Source organism: Solea solea, chromosome 16 (genome assembly GCF_958295425.1).
Source record: "Solea solea chromosome 16, fSolSol10.1, whole genome shotgun sequence".
Lineage (NCBI taxonomy): Eukaryota > Metazoa > Chordata > Actinopteri > Pleuronectiformes > Soleidae > Solea > Solea solea.
The window spans coordinates 22,105,041-22,122,802 of NC_081149.1; the positions used below are offsets into that span (position 1 = coordinate 22,105,041).

At 43.6% G+C, this 17,762-nt stretch overlaps 3 protein-coding genes across 3 annotated transcripts; 2 read left to right on the forward strand and 1 right to left on the reverse strand.

Annotated features, from left to right (window-relative positions):
* The first annotated feature begins 950 nt into the window (after nt 1-950).
* On the forward strand, nt 951-6,023 carry gcat (glycine C-acetyltransferase). The gene is made up of 9 exons (XM_058652530.1): nt 951-1,244; nt 1,718-1,848; nt 2,362-2,463; nt 2,553-2,699; nt 3,015-3,169; nt 3,580-3,662; nt 3,904-4,075; nt 4,893-5,014; nt 5,755-6,023. The coding sequence occupies exons 1-9, from the start codon at nt 1,028-1,030 to the stop codon at nt 5,904-5,906; spliced, it is 1,281 nt and encodes a 426-aa protein (XP_058508513.1). The 5' UTR covers nt 951-1,027; the 3' UTR covers nt 5,907-6,023.
* Nucleotides 6,024-7,474: 1,451 nt separating this feature from the next.
* Nucleotides 7,475-13,974, forward strand: mcm5 (minichromosome maintenance complex component 5). The gene is made up of 16 exons (XM_058654723.1): nt 7,475-7,818; nt 8,556-8,682; nt 8,770-8,898; nt 8,994-9,166; nt 9,253-9,408; nt 9,498-9,667; nt 10,084-10,255; nt 10,391-10,502; nt 10,616-10,759; nt 10,838-10,903; nt 10,995-11,171; nt 11,254-11,366; nt 11,451-11,579; nt 12,592-12,734; nt 13,033-13,160; nt 13,634-13,974. Exons 1-16 carry the CDS (start codon nt 7,637-7,639, stop codon nt 13,733-13,735), a joined length of 2,223 nt encoding a protein of 740 aa, XP_058510706.1. The 5' UTR covers nt 7,475-7,636; the 3' UTR covers nt 13,736-13,974.
* Nucleotides 13,975-14,220: 246 nt separating this feature from the next.
* On the reverse strand, nt 14,221-16,090 carry hmox1a (heme oxygenase 1a). Its single transcript, XM_058653791.1, has 5 exons — nt 16,028-16,090; nt 15,790-15,901; nt 15,161-15,376; nt 14,807-15,079; nt 14,221-14,692 (listed from the first exon to the last, which is right to left on the reverse strand). Exons 1-5 carry the CDS (start codon nt 16,063-16,065, stop codon nt 14,528-14,530), a joined length of 804 nt encoding a protein of 267 aa, XP_058509774.1. The 5' UTR covers nt 16,066-16,090; the 3' UTR covers nt 14,221-14,527.
* Nucleotides 16,091-17,762: the final 1,672 nt, after the last annotated feature.

Sequence of the window (17,762 nt, forward strand, 5' to 3'; positions counted from 1 at the left end):
GACGCGGCTGCTTTTGTTCTTACGAAGAGAGTAAAGTACCATAAAACCATAAAAGTCATGTTGAGTAACGGAGAGTCAGAGGAAATGCGACATTGCAACAACAATGAAGTTCTACTATGTTGAAATTAGATAAACATAAGGTATTATAAATCAGAGTGTGGCAAATAATATTGAATTAATCAGTAAATAGTTAAATCAGTTTGACTAAGAATTTCGCTTTTGATGAGAAATTCCTTTATTAAAATACAGGGTGATGCATTAATGTTCAGGTTTTTATTTTATTTGACTGTGTGACATTTTAGTCATCAACACAGGAATTGATGTTCATAAAGCAGATAATTAGATGTTTCATCACATTTCTTACTGAAATCACTTTTTTTTATCATTATCCACAAATCATTTTTTGTTGCAATAGATGAGTGCTCATATAAGGGACCTATTTCACTTTTCACTTCAAAAAATTATTATTTATGGCATATTTATCCACACACATGTAGCTTGTTCTGTTAATCCAATTAAACCGAGAGGAAGGTTCCAGTTTCTATTCCACCTGACATAACATTAACTGCCATTACTATATGTGATCTTTGTAAAAGGAACACTTAGAACACTTAGAACACTTCTAAGGAGACACAAGATTAGGTGCTTTTATTTTGGTAAGAAAAAGGATGTCAAATTTACTTAGAGGTTATATTAAGATACATTCATCTTAAACATTGAATAAGACAATACACTGAAAGGACTAAGGAAACCAAAATATATTAACTATGGTTGTTGATTATCTGTTAAATGATTGGCTGGCCACACTTACGCCTCCTACACGCAAACGTGACGCAGGAAGACCCGCCCCTTTCCTGCCTTTGATTCAATAAGGTGACGATTGGTTAAAGTTGGGGGACAACATCACGATGAGCCAATCAGAGATGAGATAGGGGCGGGTCTTTTTACATAGCTACCCTCGAGCAAGTTCTACACATCTCTCTCTGTCACTCACACACACACACACGTTCACAGCGTTTTTACCGTCATGTCTCTTGGAAAAGCTGCCAGGAGTTTAGTTACACCAGTCCGCGGGGCCTTGTGGGCCTCTGCCTGGAAGCGGAGTTATGCCACCGCTGTGTCTGAAGCCAAAGCGGTGCTGGAGAACGAACTGGAGTCTATCCGAGCCGCGGGGACGTGGAAGGCGGAGAGGATCATCACGTCAAAGCAGGGACCTCATATCAACGTGGACGGCAGTCGTGGCGGTGAGTGGACACACAGTGAATGTAGTCAATGCAGAGACGCTGCTGTGTCTTTAAACGCACCACAAAAATAGAAACGTCACTGTAGTTGCTGCTGCTGCTGCTTCTGCTGCTTCTGCTGCGTCTAAGTGTTTCATCTTCATGTTGAACTCACAGCAGTTAGTTCGCTTCCTGCTTCACTTTGTTGAATCAGTCTGGCTTCTGGGAAACATAAACTACCAATTCATTGAATTTCTATAAATGTCACTTTCATAGAGAGAGTAAATAGTTTTATTGTCCATGACTGCAGTTGGAGAAGCAGCTGAAGTGTTTGTTTGTTTTTGTCCCAACAACAGCTGAATGAACCTTTGCCAGGGATTTAGGGATGACCTGCTGACTTCAGGTCATGACCACTGATGTGTGAAAAGACACTGACTGACTGGCTTTGCTGTCACTCTCCCCCTCCCTCTCTTTCTCTGCTTTTTATGTCTCTTCAGACATCTTGAACTTCTGTGCCAACAACTATCTCGGGCTGTCCAGTCATCCCGAGGTGGTGCAGGCAGGGATCGATGCTCTCAAGACACACGGTGCTGGATTGAGCTCTGTCAGGTTCATCTGTGGGACACAGGTATGTTTGGCCAACGCTTTCAAACACAACGCTGGGCAGTGAACTTTGTACTTTATGATGCTACTGACAGGTTCAATCAATCAGAGCTACTTTTCTTGACCTTAAGTGATCTTCTCCACAGAGAATCATGAATGCTTCTAAAACTGAGTTAAAGTGTAGCTCTGGTCCAGGAGCGGACAAACCAAATCCAGTGTGAAATGAATAAGCTACAATACTTCCCAGCATGACCATGACTCATTTTACCTGACTACAGACATGTGCTGTGTAAACGTTTGCTAATACACCTAATGTAAACCTAATGTAATGTGCACCGTGAACATCTCTTAAAGTGGGAACATCATAAAACATCTCATCATTCCACATCTCAGCTGTTTGCTCAAACTAAGTAGCTTGAACTTACTTTCTCCCCATTCAAAGTTAAATGGTACCCAACCCTTTTTAGACATCACTCATGCAAGACCATGATTAGCCCCATAACAGCTGCATTCATTGAAAATGCTCTGTCATTTACAGGATCTTCACAAACACTTGGAGCAGAAGCTCGCAGAGTTCCACGAGAGGGAAGACTGCATCCTGTACGCCAGCTGTTTTGACGCCAACGCCGGGCTGTTTGAGGTACAGTACACGTCGTGCTTTTACAGACATCAGAAAGACTTCACCCCTGTGGTGCTCGGGCGAAGAATCAGTCTGTTTTCTTACGCCAGGTTCTGTTGGGCCCAGATGACGCGGTGCTGTCCGACGAGCTGAACCACGCCTCCATCATCGACGGCATCCGTCTGTGTCGAGCAAAGAGGCTGCGCTACAAACACATGGACCTCGGCGACCTGGAGACCAAGCTCAAGGAGGCGCAGGTGTGTGGATGTGGATTTGTCTGTGTGCTGTAGGGAAAACTGTTAAAAAAGACTTTCTGGAAAAACAGCTTTATGTGGCCACAGTTTCTATGGGAGACGAGGCTTAGCAAACAGTGTTTGTCTGGAGGAAAACTAAGAGCAAGCGACAGTGAATCTGATGTTAAACATTTGAGACACATCCTCATTATTTTGTAGGTCAGACTCTGTTTTATGGTGCTGATGTGACAGGGTCAGGTAAAGGTCAGGCACAGTATTGATGAGACTGTAATGACACCAGTGTTTGCTTCACTGATCGCCGCGTCCTGTCCTCTTTAGTCGTCCCGTATGCGTCTGGTGGTGACAGATGGAGCCTTCTCCATGGATGGAGACGTGGCTCCCTTACAGGGAATCTGTGACCTGGCTGATCAGTACGGAGCCATGGTGTTTATAGACGAGTGCCACGCCACCGGTTTCCTGGGAGCGCGGGGCAGGTGAGTTAGATACAGACTGTTTGTCGTCGACTGCTGTAAAGATGTTCAACACGGCAGAGCCTGAAAGAGAGGACGAGACATCTCGATCACTTACTTACTTTTGTATTCATGATCTCATTCTTTTGGTCATTACCCAAAGTCCATAGCTGAGGGTTGTTACGTAGATCGAACGGTAAACTGAGAGCTTCACCTTTCGGCTTAGCTCCCTTTTCACCACAACAGACAGATGCGTCCGCATCACTGTGATCCGCCGGTCGTTCGACATGTGTTTTGGCTTTTTATTCACATGTAAAGCGAGATTTCTGTCACTGAAAACTGAGACGTTTGTACAACAACTCTAACAAAAGTGAAGATTTTTTGGGTTTACCGTGTGGCTGAGGAATAATCGTTGCACTATGTGTGATTTCCAGAGGAACAGATGAGCTGCTGGGAGTGATGGACAGAGTCCACATAATAAACTCCACCCTGGGGAAAGCACTGGGTGGAGCAGCAGGTATGTTTTCAACAGTGTCTGATTTAAGTACGTCACTGTTCTTTGCCTTTTACACAACACAAAGCAGCATTTTCATTCATTTAGAGTCGTGTTTGTGTTCATACAGTATAATAAAAGCCCAGCACTCTGCCTTAAAATCATATCGTTTTGTAGGTTGCTGGACTCTCTCTCATCAATATTCCCAGGCTGTAATGATGACTGAGGCTAACTCTTTCTCTGTATTGTGTTGTATTTTGTTCAGGCGGCTACACAGTCGGCCCAAAGCCTCTCATTGACCTGCTGAGGCAGCGTTCGCGTCCGTATCTGTTCTCCAACTCCCTCCCCCCTCCTGTGGTGGCCTGTGCCACCCGCGCTGTGGAGATGCTGCTCGCCTCCAACGATATCGCACAGAGCATGACGGATAAAACCATGAGGTGCGTTTGTTCTACGGAGGCCTGGTGCTTTTCTTGTTCTCTTTTATTGGAACTATAGGGCCCAGAGGAGAAACTATATAAACGTATTCCTATTCGTATTTGTTTCTGCTCATTCCTCAATGGTTACAGGAGGAACTGGAGCAAATCTCAGCTGAAAACTAATCAAATGAGCTTTTAATCCGTGTCTGCAGGACTGTTGTAGTAAATATGCACAGACGTTAAATGCTGTTTCTGTCATCTGGTTTCAAAACCCCGCTCAGTAATGCCTACATACAACCCTCAGGCTATATTATGCAACCATGCACTGCTTTCTGAACAGAGCACTTAAAAAAAAAAAAAACACATCTAGACTTGTTACTTAAGTAGAATTTACAATTTACGCCTCGAATGGAATGTTTTCATGAAAAATGTGCAGGCAGATATGGCATCGCTTAAAAGATAAGAAACCACGATCTCCCCAATCTCACAAGGGTAACAGTTGTTGGTTTTTATTGTTCTCATAAAGTCCATCCTTTTACCTTTTTAATGATGACAAATCTTGGGCAGATGAAACTAACAAGAAGAAAACCTTTATCACAGACGTTACAGCATATAGTTACTGTATATACCTACTAATCTGTCCTTAGTAAAACAGTTCACTTTATCTTAACTCAAACTTTCATTAAACAAATAAGGTTTTGTCCATATTTTTTACATTTTGGCACACTTCATCAGGGCTAAATAATGTTGTATAGCTAGATTTCTGCTGTTCTGTGTGTACAGCGTATACTAATCTCTGTTGTATGAACGTGACTGTAATATTTGTCCTCTCCTCCAGGTTCAGGGACCAGATGACTCAGGCTGGCTTCACCATCGGAGGCTCAGCCCACCCCATCTGTCCTGTGATGCTCGGCGACGCACGGCTGGCCTCTGTGATGGCCGACGACATGCTGAAGCTGGGTGAGCGATATAAACTCTGCACTCGGGAGATGCACAGGAGCTTTGAGCTACGGCTGTAACTCTGCTTCACCCTTTCAGCTTGTTAGAATTAGGCTTGATCCCCACTGCGTGTGTCACTGCTGTGTTTTCATTTCACGCGTAAAGTGTGTGCTTCTCAGCAGAACTGGACAGAGAATGTCAATGATATCGACGCTGTAGCACCATTGTTGCATAAATCCGCCCCTTTTACAGTCCTTTTAGTGTCTAGGCTGAATCTGAATACATGAAAAACTTCAATATTGTGTTGTTAAAAACAGTTTCAGTCGCTGTATGTGGAGGAAATGAAGGCTACAACTAGAGGAAACTCTTATTTAACAAAAATCACCTCATAAACATACTGGTAGTGTGGAAGACAGGCGAGTGACACGCGGCAGAAACACAGCCAGTGGGAACACACCCTCACATCAGCTTGACACGGCCTTAGAACCAGGTCTTAGTCATTTTCTGGTCATTCCGACTCTTCTTGCTATCTATCGACTTTAAAAATATTCCATTCTCTAAGCTGACAGAGCTTGAATTTAGCCAATTCTGTTGTCATTCTTGTGTACCTGGTGTTTCTGAAGGTATACATGCTGTAGTAACATGATTTTTGTACAGTTTCAGTCAGACTAGTGTATTTAAGGGGATTTTAAAAGCCTTGCATCTGAGTCTTGCATCTTGACTGAAGCACAGATCCATTAACACATCTTTTCCCTCCTCAGGAATTTACGTGATTGGATTCTCTTACCCGGTCGTACCAAAGGGCAAAGCGAGGATCCGCGTTCAAATCTCGGCAGCGCATTCAGATGCAGACATCGACCGCTGCGTGGAGGCTTTCATTCAGACCGGAAGGAAGCACGGAGTCGTCTCCTGAGCCGTCTTGTTGTCTTGTTGCCGATCCTGCTGCCTGTTACTTACAATCGATGGACAATCTTGATATATTGGTTACATTTGTAGGTCAACAGAAATGAATAAAGCCTTTTTGCTGACACATGTAGGTGTGTTTTTAAAAGAACTCATTTTATGAGTTGTGAAACATTTGTACCAGGTTCTCGTATCTGGTAACATGAGTTTATTAAGGTCATGTTTTATTCTGGTTACACAATTAATATATGGGAATATAATACATTTTATCATGTGACTAAATGTACAGCTCAACATTTATGATAGTAAACATTGAATGCATCTTTTAAAACCAGTGAAAGTTAATGGTCCTAAGCACGATTGTTTTTGTTGGGTTGTTTAAAATGAATTTTTGCTGTAACACAAAATATGATCTCAGAAAGAGACAACTTTGTTCCTCCCTGTAAGATTCTGGTTTAAGACAAAATGTCTGGTTATTCTTTGTTCATTTGGATGTTTGATAATGTACAAAATAACACAGACGTGATATTGAAAGATTTATATGTTTACAGTTCTGTACAAAACTTCTGTAGATTAGAGGAACTGGGAATCAAACCCACAGCCTTCAATTTGAAAGACTCTACCACTGAGCTATAGTTGCTCCAGCAAGGTTTGTTGTTTTAGCAATGCTATAATGACCATACGGTATAATTATTTGTCAATCAAAAACTGAATTCATCTTGAAAATATGGGAGAAACAGCTTCTTCAGGTTAGTACAGTGTCACAAGTATTTAGTGTGACTGACACTTAAACAATAACACAACTCTGGCTCTCTTTAACCTGCAGTGAAACTCTAATAATGTTACTCTTAATACCGGTTTGTCCTCCTGTTTCTTGTCAAGATAACCCTCTTCGTTTGTGTAATAAAGGTCATATACAGGAGACTGCAATAGCACCATAGTTACAAACCCTCAATAAAGCTCAATACCACTAGTTTGTATCAGTTTGTTTCATTGTAGGGCCCCAGGCCCCTGTTTGCCTGTGGTCCCGCAAAGTCTCTGGAAGCACCCCTGTTTATGATCTGGCATTTGATGTTAGTATTTATTGTGCTGTAGGCTCCATCTTGTGTCCAGGAGTTAAACTACTGAATCGAACAATTGTGTGTTCCTAGATTTTGCAAAAATAATAAAATAACACCCAAAAAACCCAAATCAGATGATTATTCTGTGTGGATTATTTTGTTGTGTCACATTTGGACTTGCATTTGTAAAAAGAAACACTAATTATGTTAAAGTATGTAAAATAACTAAAAGCTGACAATAAATTAACTTTTAAAACACAAAAAGTCAAGTATAGCACGTGTTCATTGCTTCTGTTTTACACCGCTCATGTGGTCTTTGTGCCACAGTGTTGCTGAAACTCCTCCCACTCTTCTCCTCTTGTCTTCTTTTTCGCGCCATCAGAACTCACAGGTCACGCCTTCTCGTTGAGACCACGCCTCCGTTGAGCCGCTTCCACCAACAGCAAGTGGTGCAGTCCATCTTCAGCCAATCAGAGGACGCAGCAGGGGCGTAACGAGATGCGGTTCGCGGGAAACAGACGGGAAGTTGTTCAGTTTTTGCCGCGGAACGAACTCTCAGGGCAGCAGCAGCATCGTGTCCGGTTCTTCTGTGTCTGTCACTCTTTGTCCGAAGCGTTTTAATCTCAGACTCGTCTTTTCTTTCGGACCGTTGTCGTGTTGAGAACCGACCTGCTTCAGTATGTCTGGCTTCGACGACCCGGGAGTTTACTTTAGTGACAGTTTCGGAGGAGGAGGAGGAGGAGAGGGACACGGCGCGGACGAAGGCGGACAGAAGCGGATCCAGATCAAGAAGCGGTTCCGTGAGTTCCTGCGCCAGTTCCGAGTGGGAACAGACCGCACCGGCTTCACTTTCAAATACAGGTGTGTGTGTGTGTGTGTGTGTGAGATTGTTTACTATAGAGGTCTTTTATAGAACCGTCTCTGGGAGACAGACTCACCACGTCACAACCTGTAGTCCTCATGGAGGCCAAAGCCTGGTCCTGATGAGGCAGAACCTCATTTCTGATACTGGTTCAAGTTGGTTAGTTACATTTAAATTGTGGTCACGTTTATTTAGGTTTTGGTTTAAACTGGTTATGTTCAGGTTAGGGATTACGTTTTGGATTAGGCTGTAAAATGGATGGAAGTTCTTGCAATTTCCTAACTGTGTGTGTGTGTGTGTGTGTGTGAGTGAACACATGGATATAAAACTGATGCTTTACAAACTGTCAGAGGGTGAGACTCAGGAGAGCAAGCAGCTGTTAAACTATTTCTAGTTGTAAAGTGAAATCTATTCATTATTAATGTTTACTAGATGTGGACCTGGAGCTGTTTTCTACACAAATAACTCAGTATTTTTGCAGTTAAATTGCATTGTGGGAAAATCTAGGATGATCATTAGATACTGACCTCCTTTATTTGATGTATATCTAATTATTTTGCACTGACACAAATATTCATACGTTATACAGTATTTTTGAAAGTCACCATCTTCAACATCTCATTTTCATCATCAGCCTTTGTGAACCTGAGTCGTGCTGTCATTTTCTACTCTCTTTTAAATAGTTTTCCATGAATCGTTTTCATTAAGCAGACTGTGATACGTTGTTCTTAATCAGAGATGAGCTGAAGAGACACTACACTCTGGGAGAGTACTGGGTGGAGGTGGAGATGGAGGACCTCGCCAGCTTTGACGAGGATCTGTCGGATTGTCTGTACAAGCTTCCCACTGAGAATCTGCCTCTGGTCAGTCAGTTTGTCAGAAACACAAAACTGTATTAACATCCTTTACGTCTTTGCTCCCCTCTAACTATAATCTGGTCTCATTTACAGCTGGAGGAAGCTGCAAAGGACGTGGCAGATGAGGTGACTCGTCCTCGGCCTGCAGGGGAGGAGACGGTGCAGGACGTCCAGGTCATGCTGAAGAGCGACGCCCATCACGCGTCTATTCGTAACCTGAAGGTACGTAACAAGTCTACTCCTCTTGGTGTTGTCGTCTCCTCTTCATCACCAACACGTTGGCTTCATTTTGTTTTGTGGCTTCTCCCCCCGTTCAGTCGGAGCAGGTGTCTCGTCTGGTGAAGGTGCACGGCATCATCATCTCCGCCACGGGCGTGAAGGCTAAGGCCACCAAGGTGTGTCTGCAGTGTCGCGGCTGCCGCAACGTCATCAACAACATCCCCCTGCCCCCGGGCCTGCAGGGTTACGCTCTGCCGCGCAAGTGCAACACGTGAGTTTGATTCAACGAGATCTGAACACGGCTTCCCCGGGGCAGGAATAACCTCCTACAAACTTTTTTGTTTTTTTTCCTCTCAGTGAGGGTGCCGGCAGAGTCAAGTGTCCCATCGACCCATACTTCATCATTCCCGACCGGTGCGTTTGCGTCGACTTCCAGACTCTGCGCCTGCAGGAATCTCCGGACGCTGTGCCTCATGGAGAGATGCCCCGTCACCTGCAGCTCTACTGTGACCGGTGAGGAGCGCGCTCTCAGCCAACACCTCTATAAAGAGCGACGGCGGCAGGATAGTTCACACCATTGTCTCCGTCTTCTTTGTCCTCAGGTATCTGTGTGACCTTGTGGTGCCTGGTAACCGAGTCACCATCGTGGGCATTTACTCCATCAAGAAAATGGCTGCTGTAAAGGCCAAAGGCAGAGAGAAGAGCTCTGGAGTGGGCATTCGTGCGTCCTACCTGCGAGTGGTTGGCATCCAGGTGGACACGGAAGGAGCAGGTGAGCATTCATTATCTGTATCGTACATGCCAGACGGCCCACCCATTTTGAGCCAGAATGAGAGAGACACAGACAGTAACTATTAGCTAATATGGAACGTCAACATAAACATAGCAAAGCAGCTTGTTTTCATTTAAATTCACAAAGAAACACTCGGAGGAGGAGGAAACTCCTTCTGTTTTAAGTAACGTTACGAGTCGAGTTACCACCCCCTCACACCAGCAAGGCAAGTCCAAAGATATAATCAAGTTCAGAAGAGATAAATTAAGCTTTAATAAAATAAATTGAAGTTAGGCTTTAACTCCAGTTTTCTGGAGGCCCACCCACAATCAAAATCCTGGTGCCGCTAGTAGTACACTATTCCTGTTCTGAATTTCCAGGCAGATGTTAACGTGTTCTTGTTTCTCCGTCTGCAGGTCGTGGTGCGACCGGATCCGTTACTCCTCAGGAGGAGGAGGAGCTGAGAGCACTGGCTGCGTCTCCTGACGTCTACGACTCTCTGGCGCGCTCCGTTGCTCCCTCCATCTTCGGCAGCGATGATCTGAAAAAGGCCATCACCTGCCTGTTGTTCGGCGGGTCGAGGAAAAGGTAAGACGACTGCACGTTGAGATGAAAAATAAAACTAAGGCTACGTTGTGTCTCCGTGGTCCTGAATGAGAACGTAGCATTTATTTATTCGAGTCTTCTGTAAGGTAACACCTCTGTCTGTTCTCTGTCCTTCAGGCTGCCGGACGGCCTCACCCGCAGAGGAGACATCAACCTCCTGATGCTGGGAGATCCCGGTACGGCCAAGTCTCAGCTGCTGAAGTTCGTGGAGAGATGCTCGCCTATCGGGGTATTCACGCTTTTCCCTGTACTCGTGGTGACGTCCCCGCACCGGATCTCACTGTTCTACACCAGCGTTAAAGTTCCCACGCTGATCAGAGTCTGACTTGTGCACGTTCGTAGGTTTATACCTCGGGTAAGGGCAGCAGTGCGGCGGGTCTGACGGCCTCGGTGCTGCGGGACCCCACCACACGTGGATTCATCATGGAGGGAGGAGCCATGGTGCTGGCTGACGGCGGAGTCGTGTGCATTGATGAGTTTGACAAGGTGAGAACCGCTTTGAGCTTATTTTTTTTTAATAATTTGTGCTGCACGACTTAAGACGAACCTGCTTTTGTACTTCAGATGAGAGAGGACGACAGAGTGGCCATCCACGAGGCCATGGAGCAGCAGACCATCTCTATCGCCAAGGTAGAACCCCACGTAGAAGTTAAAAGAAATAAAACCACAATGTCCTCTTCCTGCTGAGAAACTTCTAAACCAACGTCTTGACTCTTCCCAGGCGGGCATCACCACCACCCTGAACTCCCGCTGCTCGGTTCTGGCCGCCGCCAACTCGGTGTACGGACGCTGGGACGACACAAAGGGCGAGGACAACATTGACTTCATGCCCACCATCTTGTCCCGTTTCGACATGATCTTCATCATCAAAGACCACCATGACGAGCAGAGAGACATGGTGAGGAGGGCGGGAGAGTCCAAACTGTGAGACGTACGAAGACTTTACCCTCTGTGACGTTTCATTATTCGTGCGTTTGCAGACGCTGGCTCGTCACGTGATGAACGTTCACCTGAGCGCTCAGACGCAGACGGAGGGCGTCGAGGGCGAGGTCACGCTGGCGACCTATAAGAAATACATTGCCTACTCCAGAGCGTGAGTGCACTTTTTTTCTCTTCATAAAAACCTTTGCTGTCAATGAATTCAGTGATGTCATTTGTCCTGAATGTTTGTCCACAGTAAATGTGGCCCTCGTCTGTCTGCGGCAGCTGCTGAGAAGCTGAAAAACAGATACGTGGTGATGAGGAGCGGAGCGAGGGAGCATGAGAGGGAGTCAAACAAAAGGCCCTCCATCCCCATCACTGTCAGGTACTTTTATACACGGGCTTTTAACACCACTCATCAAGGGTACATTGAGATCTAGGTCTAGATCAAAATAAGTATCATAAGCCACTGTCAGCACTGCACACATTACATTTTTTACAGTATACAGATGCACTAAGTCTATGCCATTTAACTGAACTACGGTCTGTCTTAGGCGTGTTTCATTTTCTCCGAGTTCTCCGGTTTCCTCCCACAGTCCAAAAACATGCAGATTTGGGGTTTATGCAAATTGGACACTTTAAATTGTCCGTGTGTGTGTGTGGCGCTGTGATGGACTGGCGATCTGTCCGTGTGTGTGTCTCAGCTGAGATTAAGACAGTGCCCCTGCAACCCTCATGTGGAGGATAAAGTGGTAGAAGATGGATAGTTTTGGTGTTTTCTGCTTCAACTATTACATCACAGACCAAAGCAACTTAAGCATACAGATAGTTGGCACCAGCCTTCTATCATACATTCAAGGTACATTATCATTTAATCCGACAGAGCATGAGTTCTGTCTCATCTTCAGTCCAAAAATGCTCAGGTCTGGATTTAGCCCTGGTTTTTTTCTTGCTGGTGTCTTAGGAATTATGGATCATGTGCAGGTTGCCTACACCAGTCTGAGTTCAATGTAGCCAAGTCAATTTTTATGTGATTTCTTTCTTTCTTTTTGATTAATATAAAAGTATATTTGTTTATTAATGAACGTCCGCAAAAAATAACCTCCACTTATTACTAGCTAGTGTTTTTCCTTTTAATGGATTAACTTGACCGGAGTCACAGCTTAGATGTGTGTCAGTCTGTAAAATACACAATGTAGAGCAAGGAATGTGTATTTAAAGGCAGGTTCTAGTCGCTCTGTAATCTGATTTTTTTTTCCTTGACTGAATATTGAGTAGGGTTTTTGCTTGAAATGCACATCCCTAGTAGTTATATACTTGTATTTTTACCTTGCCCTCTGTATGTAAAGTATGTACTCTTGAGTATAACGCTGTGTTGGGTTGTGTGGTTTATTTAGGCAGCTGGAGGCTGTGGTGCGTATCGCAGAATCTCTGGCTAAGATGAAGCTGCAGGCTGTGGCCGGAGAGGAGGAGGTGGACGAGGCCCTCAGACTCTTCCAGGTTTCCACTCTGGACGCTGCGCTCTCTGGCAGCCTTTCAGGTGGGTGTCTGCAGTGTTTGTGTCTTAACTGAGTTTAGATTGAACATGTGAGGGGCAGAGTCTTTATACTTGAACTATAGACCATAAGATCCAGAATCTTCTGCTCTTCTTATGACCCAAGGACACGATGAGGATGATTTACTTGATTTAGAGCCGTTTCTAATCAACTACATATGAAAGGATTAAGAGTGGAAATGGCTCATAGTCATGAATAAACATTCCAGGTTGTGGTAGTCGTGCTGCAAACTGAACCAACCAATTTCTCTAACGTCTCTGCATCCGTATGTTGTCCATCCAGGCGTGGAGGGCTTCACTTCTCAGGAGGACCAGGAAATGGTCTCGCGCGTCGAGAAGCAGCTGAAGAGACGCTTTGCCATCGGCTCCCAGGTGTCGGAGCACAGCATCGTCCAAGACTTCACCAAACAGGTCAGTGTGTGAGTGAAGCACACAGGTGTGAATGAGCAAGCGCTGCTTTAAGCGGTCCAGATATTGTTGATGATGGCACTAGCTGAGTATAGTAAGGGCAGGATTAAAAGCACCTTGATATCAACAATGGTCTAAGGGTCCGTATGCATGTTAATGAGTTTAGTTGAATTTGTTTTGTTGAGCCTAAAAACTCTATTTTTGGAAAACACCCAATCCTGAACTTTGGGAAAACAGTGAACCATCTCTCTATTGCTCTTGTATTTACAATCTTTGTCCTAGCTGTTGTCTTTTATTTTGAGTTGGTACAGTACATCTTCATGGTGTATTTCTGAGGCGAGATTACAGCGCCACATACAGGCCTGGTGTATATATACTACTGTGTTTAGAGCCATTGTGAGGGTTTGACGTGTATGTTCTTTAAACGATGCCATGTTGAGGTTCGGTGAGTAACCTCTACATTCTCCCTTGTACAGAAATATCCAGAGCACGCGATCTACAAAGTCCTGCACCTGATGCTGAGGCGGGGCGAGCTTCAGCACCGCATGCAGAGGAAAGTGCTCTACAGAGTCAAGTAGAGCTTCCTGCTGCTCCAGGCCTCGTCCACGCTCTTAATGTAAATAGTTGTTGTGTTCTTATGTGTGCGCCACTCCATCTACAGATTATCTCATTCTCAGTGAAAAGCTGTTCTATTCAGTTGTGTCAGAACGGAAAATAAAGACAAGAAAATGTTACGTTGTTTAAAGATGATTTTTGTCAATATAAAGATGTTAATGTCTGCATACTTTGTGAAAATAAAAATAAAGTGAATGAATTTGTTTTGTTTTCTTTGGTATCTATGGTGGTAACAGAGATAGATAGTATATTTATATTTTTTTATATATACAGTATATATGTATATGTGTATGAGAAGAGGAATGCTTGGAATAGTAAATGATTTTAAAAAAATGCATTCATTTCAAACCTATAGCAAAGAAAAACAAATGTATATGGGTGTTTTTTTTCATCAGGAAATTCATCAATAAAAAAATTACATATCAAAAACAAGTTATTTGAGGAATACTGAATGAAAAAATTGTTTTATTGCAAAGATTTACAACATTAAAACTCAGTCTAATCACTTTTGGCCCATGTTGTGCATCAGAGAATTAAAGGCCGAGTACAAAAGGAACACTAACCGATTTGACACAGGTTTTCACTTGGATTCAAGTTTCCCTGTGATGACACAAAAGTTAATTTACATGACATTTCACATTCTACATCACTGTTTGATCTGTGATTGGATTGTGAGTATAAATCAGACACAAATTTCAGTAGTCAAGTAGTAAAGTGCTGACGGTGCATATCAACTACAGAGCTGCTGGTGAGAGTCACTGGGCGTAGATGCCCATGCCAATGGTGGCCAGTGTGACGCACACTCCCACAGTGAGCTGCATGATACGTGAAGACGGGAACGCCGCAGTTGGGACATTGTTGTTCGATTCGTCCTCTGTTGCTGTTGTGACACTCAGCATTTTGTGCAAGTCATCAAAAACCTATGGGAAAAAAAGAGAAAAAAGAAGTATAAGTAAGTTGTTTCTGTGCGTTCCACAGATTCACTTCCTCTTCTTGTGACTTCACTGGGAGTGTAAGTGTCACTGTGCACTAACCTGGATGTTGAACTCGAAGGCTGCCGTCGCCTCCTCCAGCATCTCCGCCCTCTCCTCCTCCGTCAGCTCGATGCTGTTCATGCGGCTCCTGTACAGCTGTTTGAATCGGTTTGGGCTGGTCACGCCAGGGAAGGAGAAAAACGCCGTGCCCTTATCGCTGCCCAGGCCAAGAGATTTCTGGGTAATCTTCCCCAGCACTTGACCTCCTGAAAGGTCACCAAGGTACCTGGTGTAGGCGTGGGCCACCAGCAGCACCGGCTTCCCCTTGCCAACCTAAAATCAGGCGCTGAGTCAGCTTTTGTTCAGCAGTGTGTCTTTGGATCAGTGGATCAGTTGAAATAACACGTCGCTCACCTCATGTATCCGCTGTACGTATCTGTGTGTGGCCGCAGGAACGATCACCTTCTTCCTCCAGTCTGCGCCTAAGACATGCTCCAGATCTCTTTCCAGAGGCTCCACACGGGCGAGTTCCTGAGGGAAGAAGATCGGAGCAACGCCTGGATGAGAAGAGTTCCTGTCCAGCTCGTCTTCCAGTGCCCTGTAGATCTCGTAGAGGGAACACAGCAGCACCTGCAGATAGACGTATGCGGGTAAGACACATGCAATGCAACTAACACAGCAGCACAAGCTATTTACAGCTGTGAAATGTTCATGAAATGATGAAGTTCATTGGAAAAGAAACTGTGTTTACAATACAATACAACCATATTTTAAGATTTCAATGAAATTAATATTCCATCCTTTGGTGGCTCAAGAGAATAGAATACAAAATAAACATCTTCACAGAAAACACATTATCATAAACATACGACGCGTCAAACAGCCTTAATCGTTGAATGAATCACACTAATAATTAGAACACTGATTTTGATTTTGACAGACTGAGATCTAAAGGGATTTTTCAGCTCAGCGACAGTAAAACATCACAAACAAGAACAGGATGTGGGTGAATAACAGTCAACCAGTCACTGAGCAGAACCCACCTTGTACTGGGACATGTTGATCTGCCCCCGCTGGTAACTCAGCATCAGCTGCGTGTTTTCAGCTCTGGTGTGGCTGTCTTTCGTGGCTGCTTTGATCTGCTCTGACAAATCACTGAGTGCAGGACGGCAAACACAAACAGGACCCGGGAGGAAGTGTTAGAGCATGAACTCACATTCAGAAAACACTGAAAAGTAGTAGTTATTAACATGTGGTACAATTTCAAACGAGTTCTCTTACCTGCCAACAACTGTGTCGTATGTCCTGGCGCTTTTCATGTTCTCCACCTGTGACCGACGGTTGAAAAGTTTAGTTAAAGACATTTAACGTGAATAAAAAGGCAAAGAAAAGTGCAGATATACATGATTAATTTACCTGTTATAAAGCGATTAAAGTCCTGTGTGCTGCCACTTCCTCTGAGCGTGTGATCCACTGTGGCCTCTCAGCTCTGTGCTGCCTCTCTTATACGGTCGTGAGGCTGGAGGTGCTGAGTAAGAAGGGAAGTGGAAGTGCTGACTCACTTCACTCAGACTGTTGTCGCTTAACATGACGGAGCAATGCTTGGTTCATTTTGGAAAAAAAACCCCAGAAACAAAACATGACAAAGCAGAACTGACACATGTCACACAATACAATGACTCAAGTCATTTGACAAGAGCACATTTTAGTGGGTAACGACAGAGTCATCTAACACTTCCATGTAGTGTTTTTCATAAAGGTATATGTAAAGTTTAATAATTAACTTTGTAGGTGTTGAGACGGAATATATTCAATCATGTAATACAGGCGATGTGAAATTCAATCATATAGACGGGGTCAAAATTAAAAGCCAGGACCAAGTTGAGGGTCAAATGGGCAGATATTCATTAAAAAACAGACTTGAACCATTATTTTTTACTACATATGCACAGTGTCTGTTATTATATGAGACAAGGTTTCTAAGGACTCCTCAGCGTATCCTTCTTCTTTCCCAATCACATCAGGGAACTGTGGTTGCAACATCATGCTTAAAGCTGGGCTTGTGTGTGTGTGTGTGTGTGTGTTACAGCTGCATCACTGATGCAACACTTTCTGCTATGTTTTACACAGGTTTTGCCTTTGAAAATCATAAATAATACTTTTAAATACGTATGTTGCAGTTGAAAAAAGAACTTAATGAAATCAAGGAACTGAAACGTCCTTTAAAAAAGGAACAGGTCATGCTGTGTTTTTCACATATGCAACAAAGTAAAGATGCTTAAACCGTTCTGTGAGACAAGCGGCTTGGGGTCAAATTTAATGTACAGGGCTTAACAAATGTATTAAACCACCACCCAAAACCACAGCTGCCCTAAATTACCAGCATTGGTAATTATCAAAATCATTTTTTATGTTTCTGTCATGGTTAATACACCAGTATGTAGAAGCCCTAACTGAAATGATAGTTTTAATACTTAAAAAAGATGATTAAGATGTCAAATTATAGTTATTTACTTAAGTTAGTTTTAGTGATTTAATGTTATGCTTGATTCATGTCTGGCTCAAATCTGGTTATAAAAAAGTGAATTCAATTTCTTATTTGCAAAATAAATAACAATATTGTTTTTAGTTTTTATGACAGGTGGTGCGATAAATGTGTTAAGCACAGTATATTCCCAAAAAGAGTTTAGCTAAAACTTTTTGTTTTTCTTTATTTTGAATTGTTAATACACTATTTTAACATGCAATAAATTGTAAATAACTGCCAGATATTGAAAGTTATTCTGGAAAAAGAAATGGGCAAAAGCACTTACTTACAGGACATTTTCTGGCTCTTTTATGTTTAAAAGCAAACAAATCTGGACATTTTAAGGCTTATGAGTTAAAGGGTTAAGATCAGATTTGTTAAATCATGTCCTGGGCCAGATACTGATGCTGGTGGGCCAGTTTTGGCCCACGGGCCACCAGTTGCTGCCCACTGCTTTAAACGTTGTACCAGCCCACCATGAACATGAAC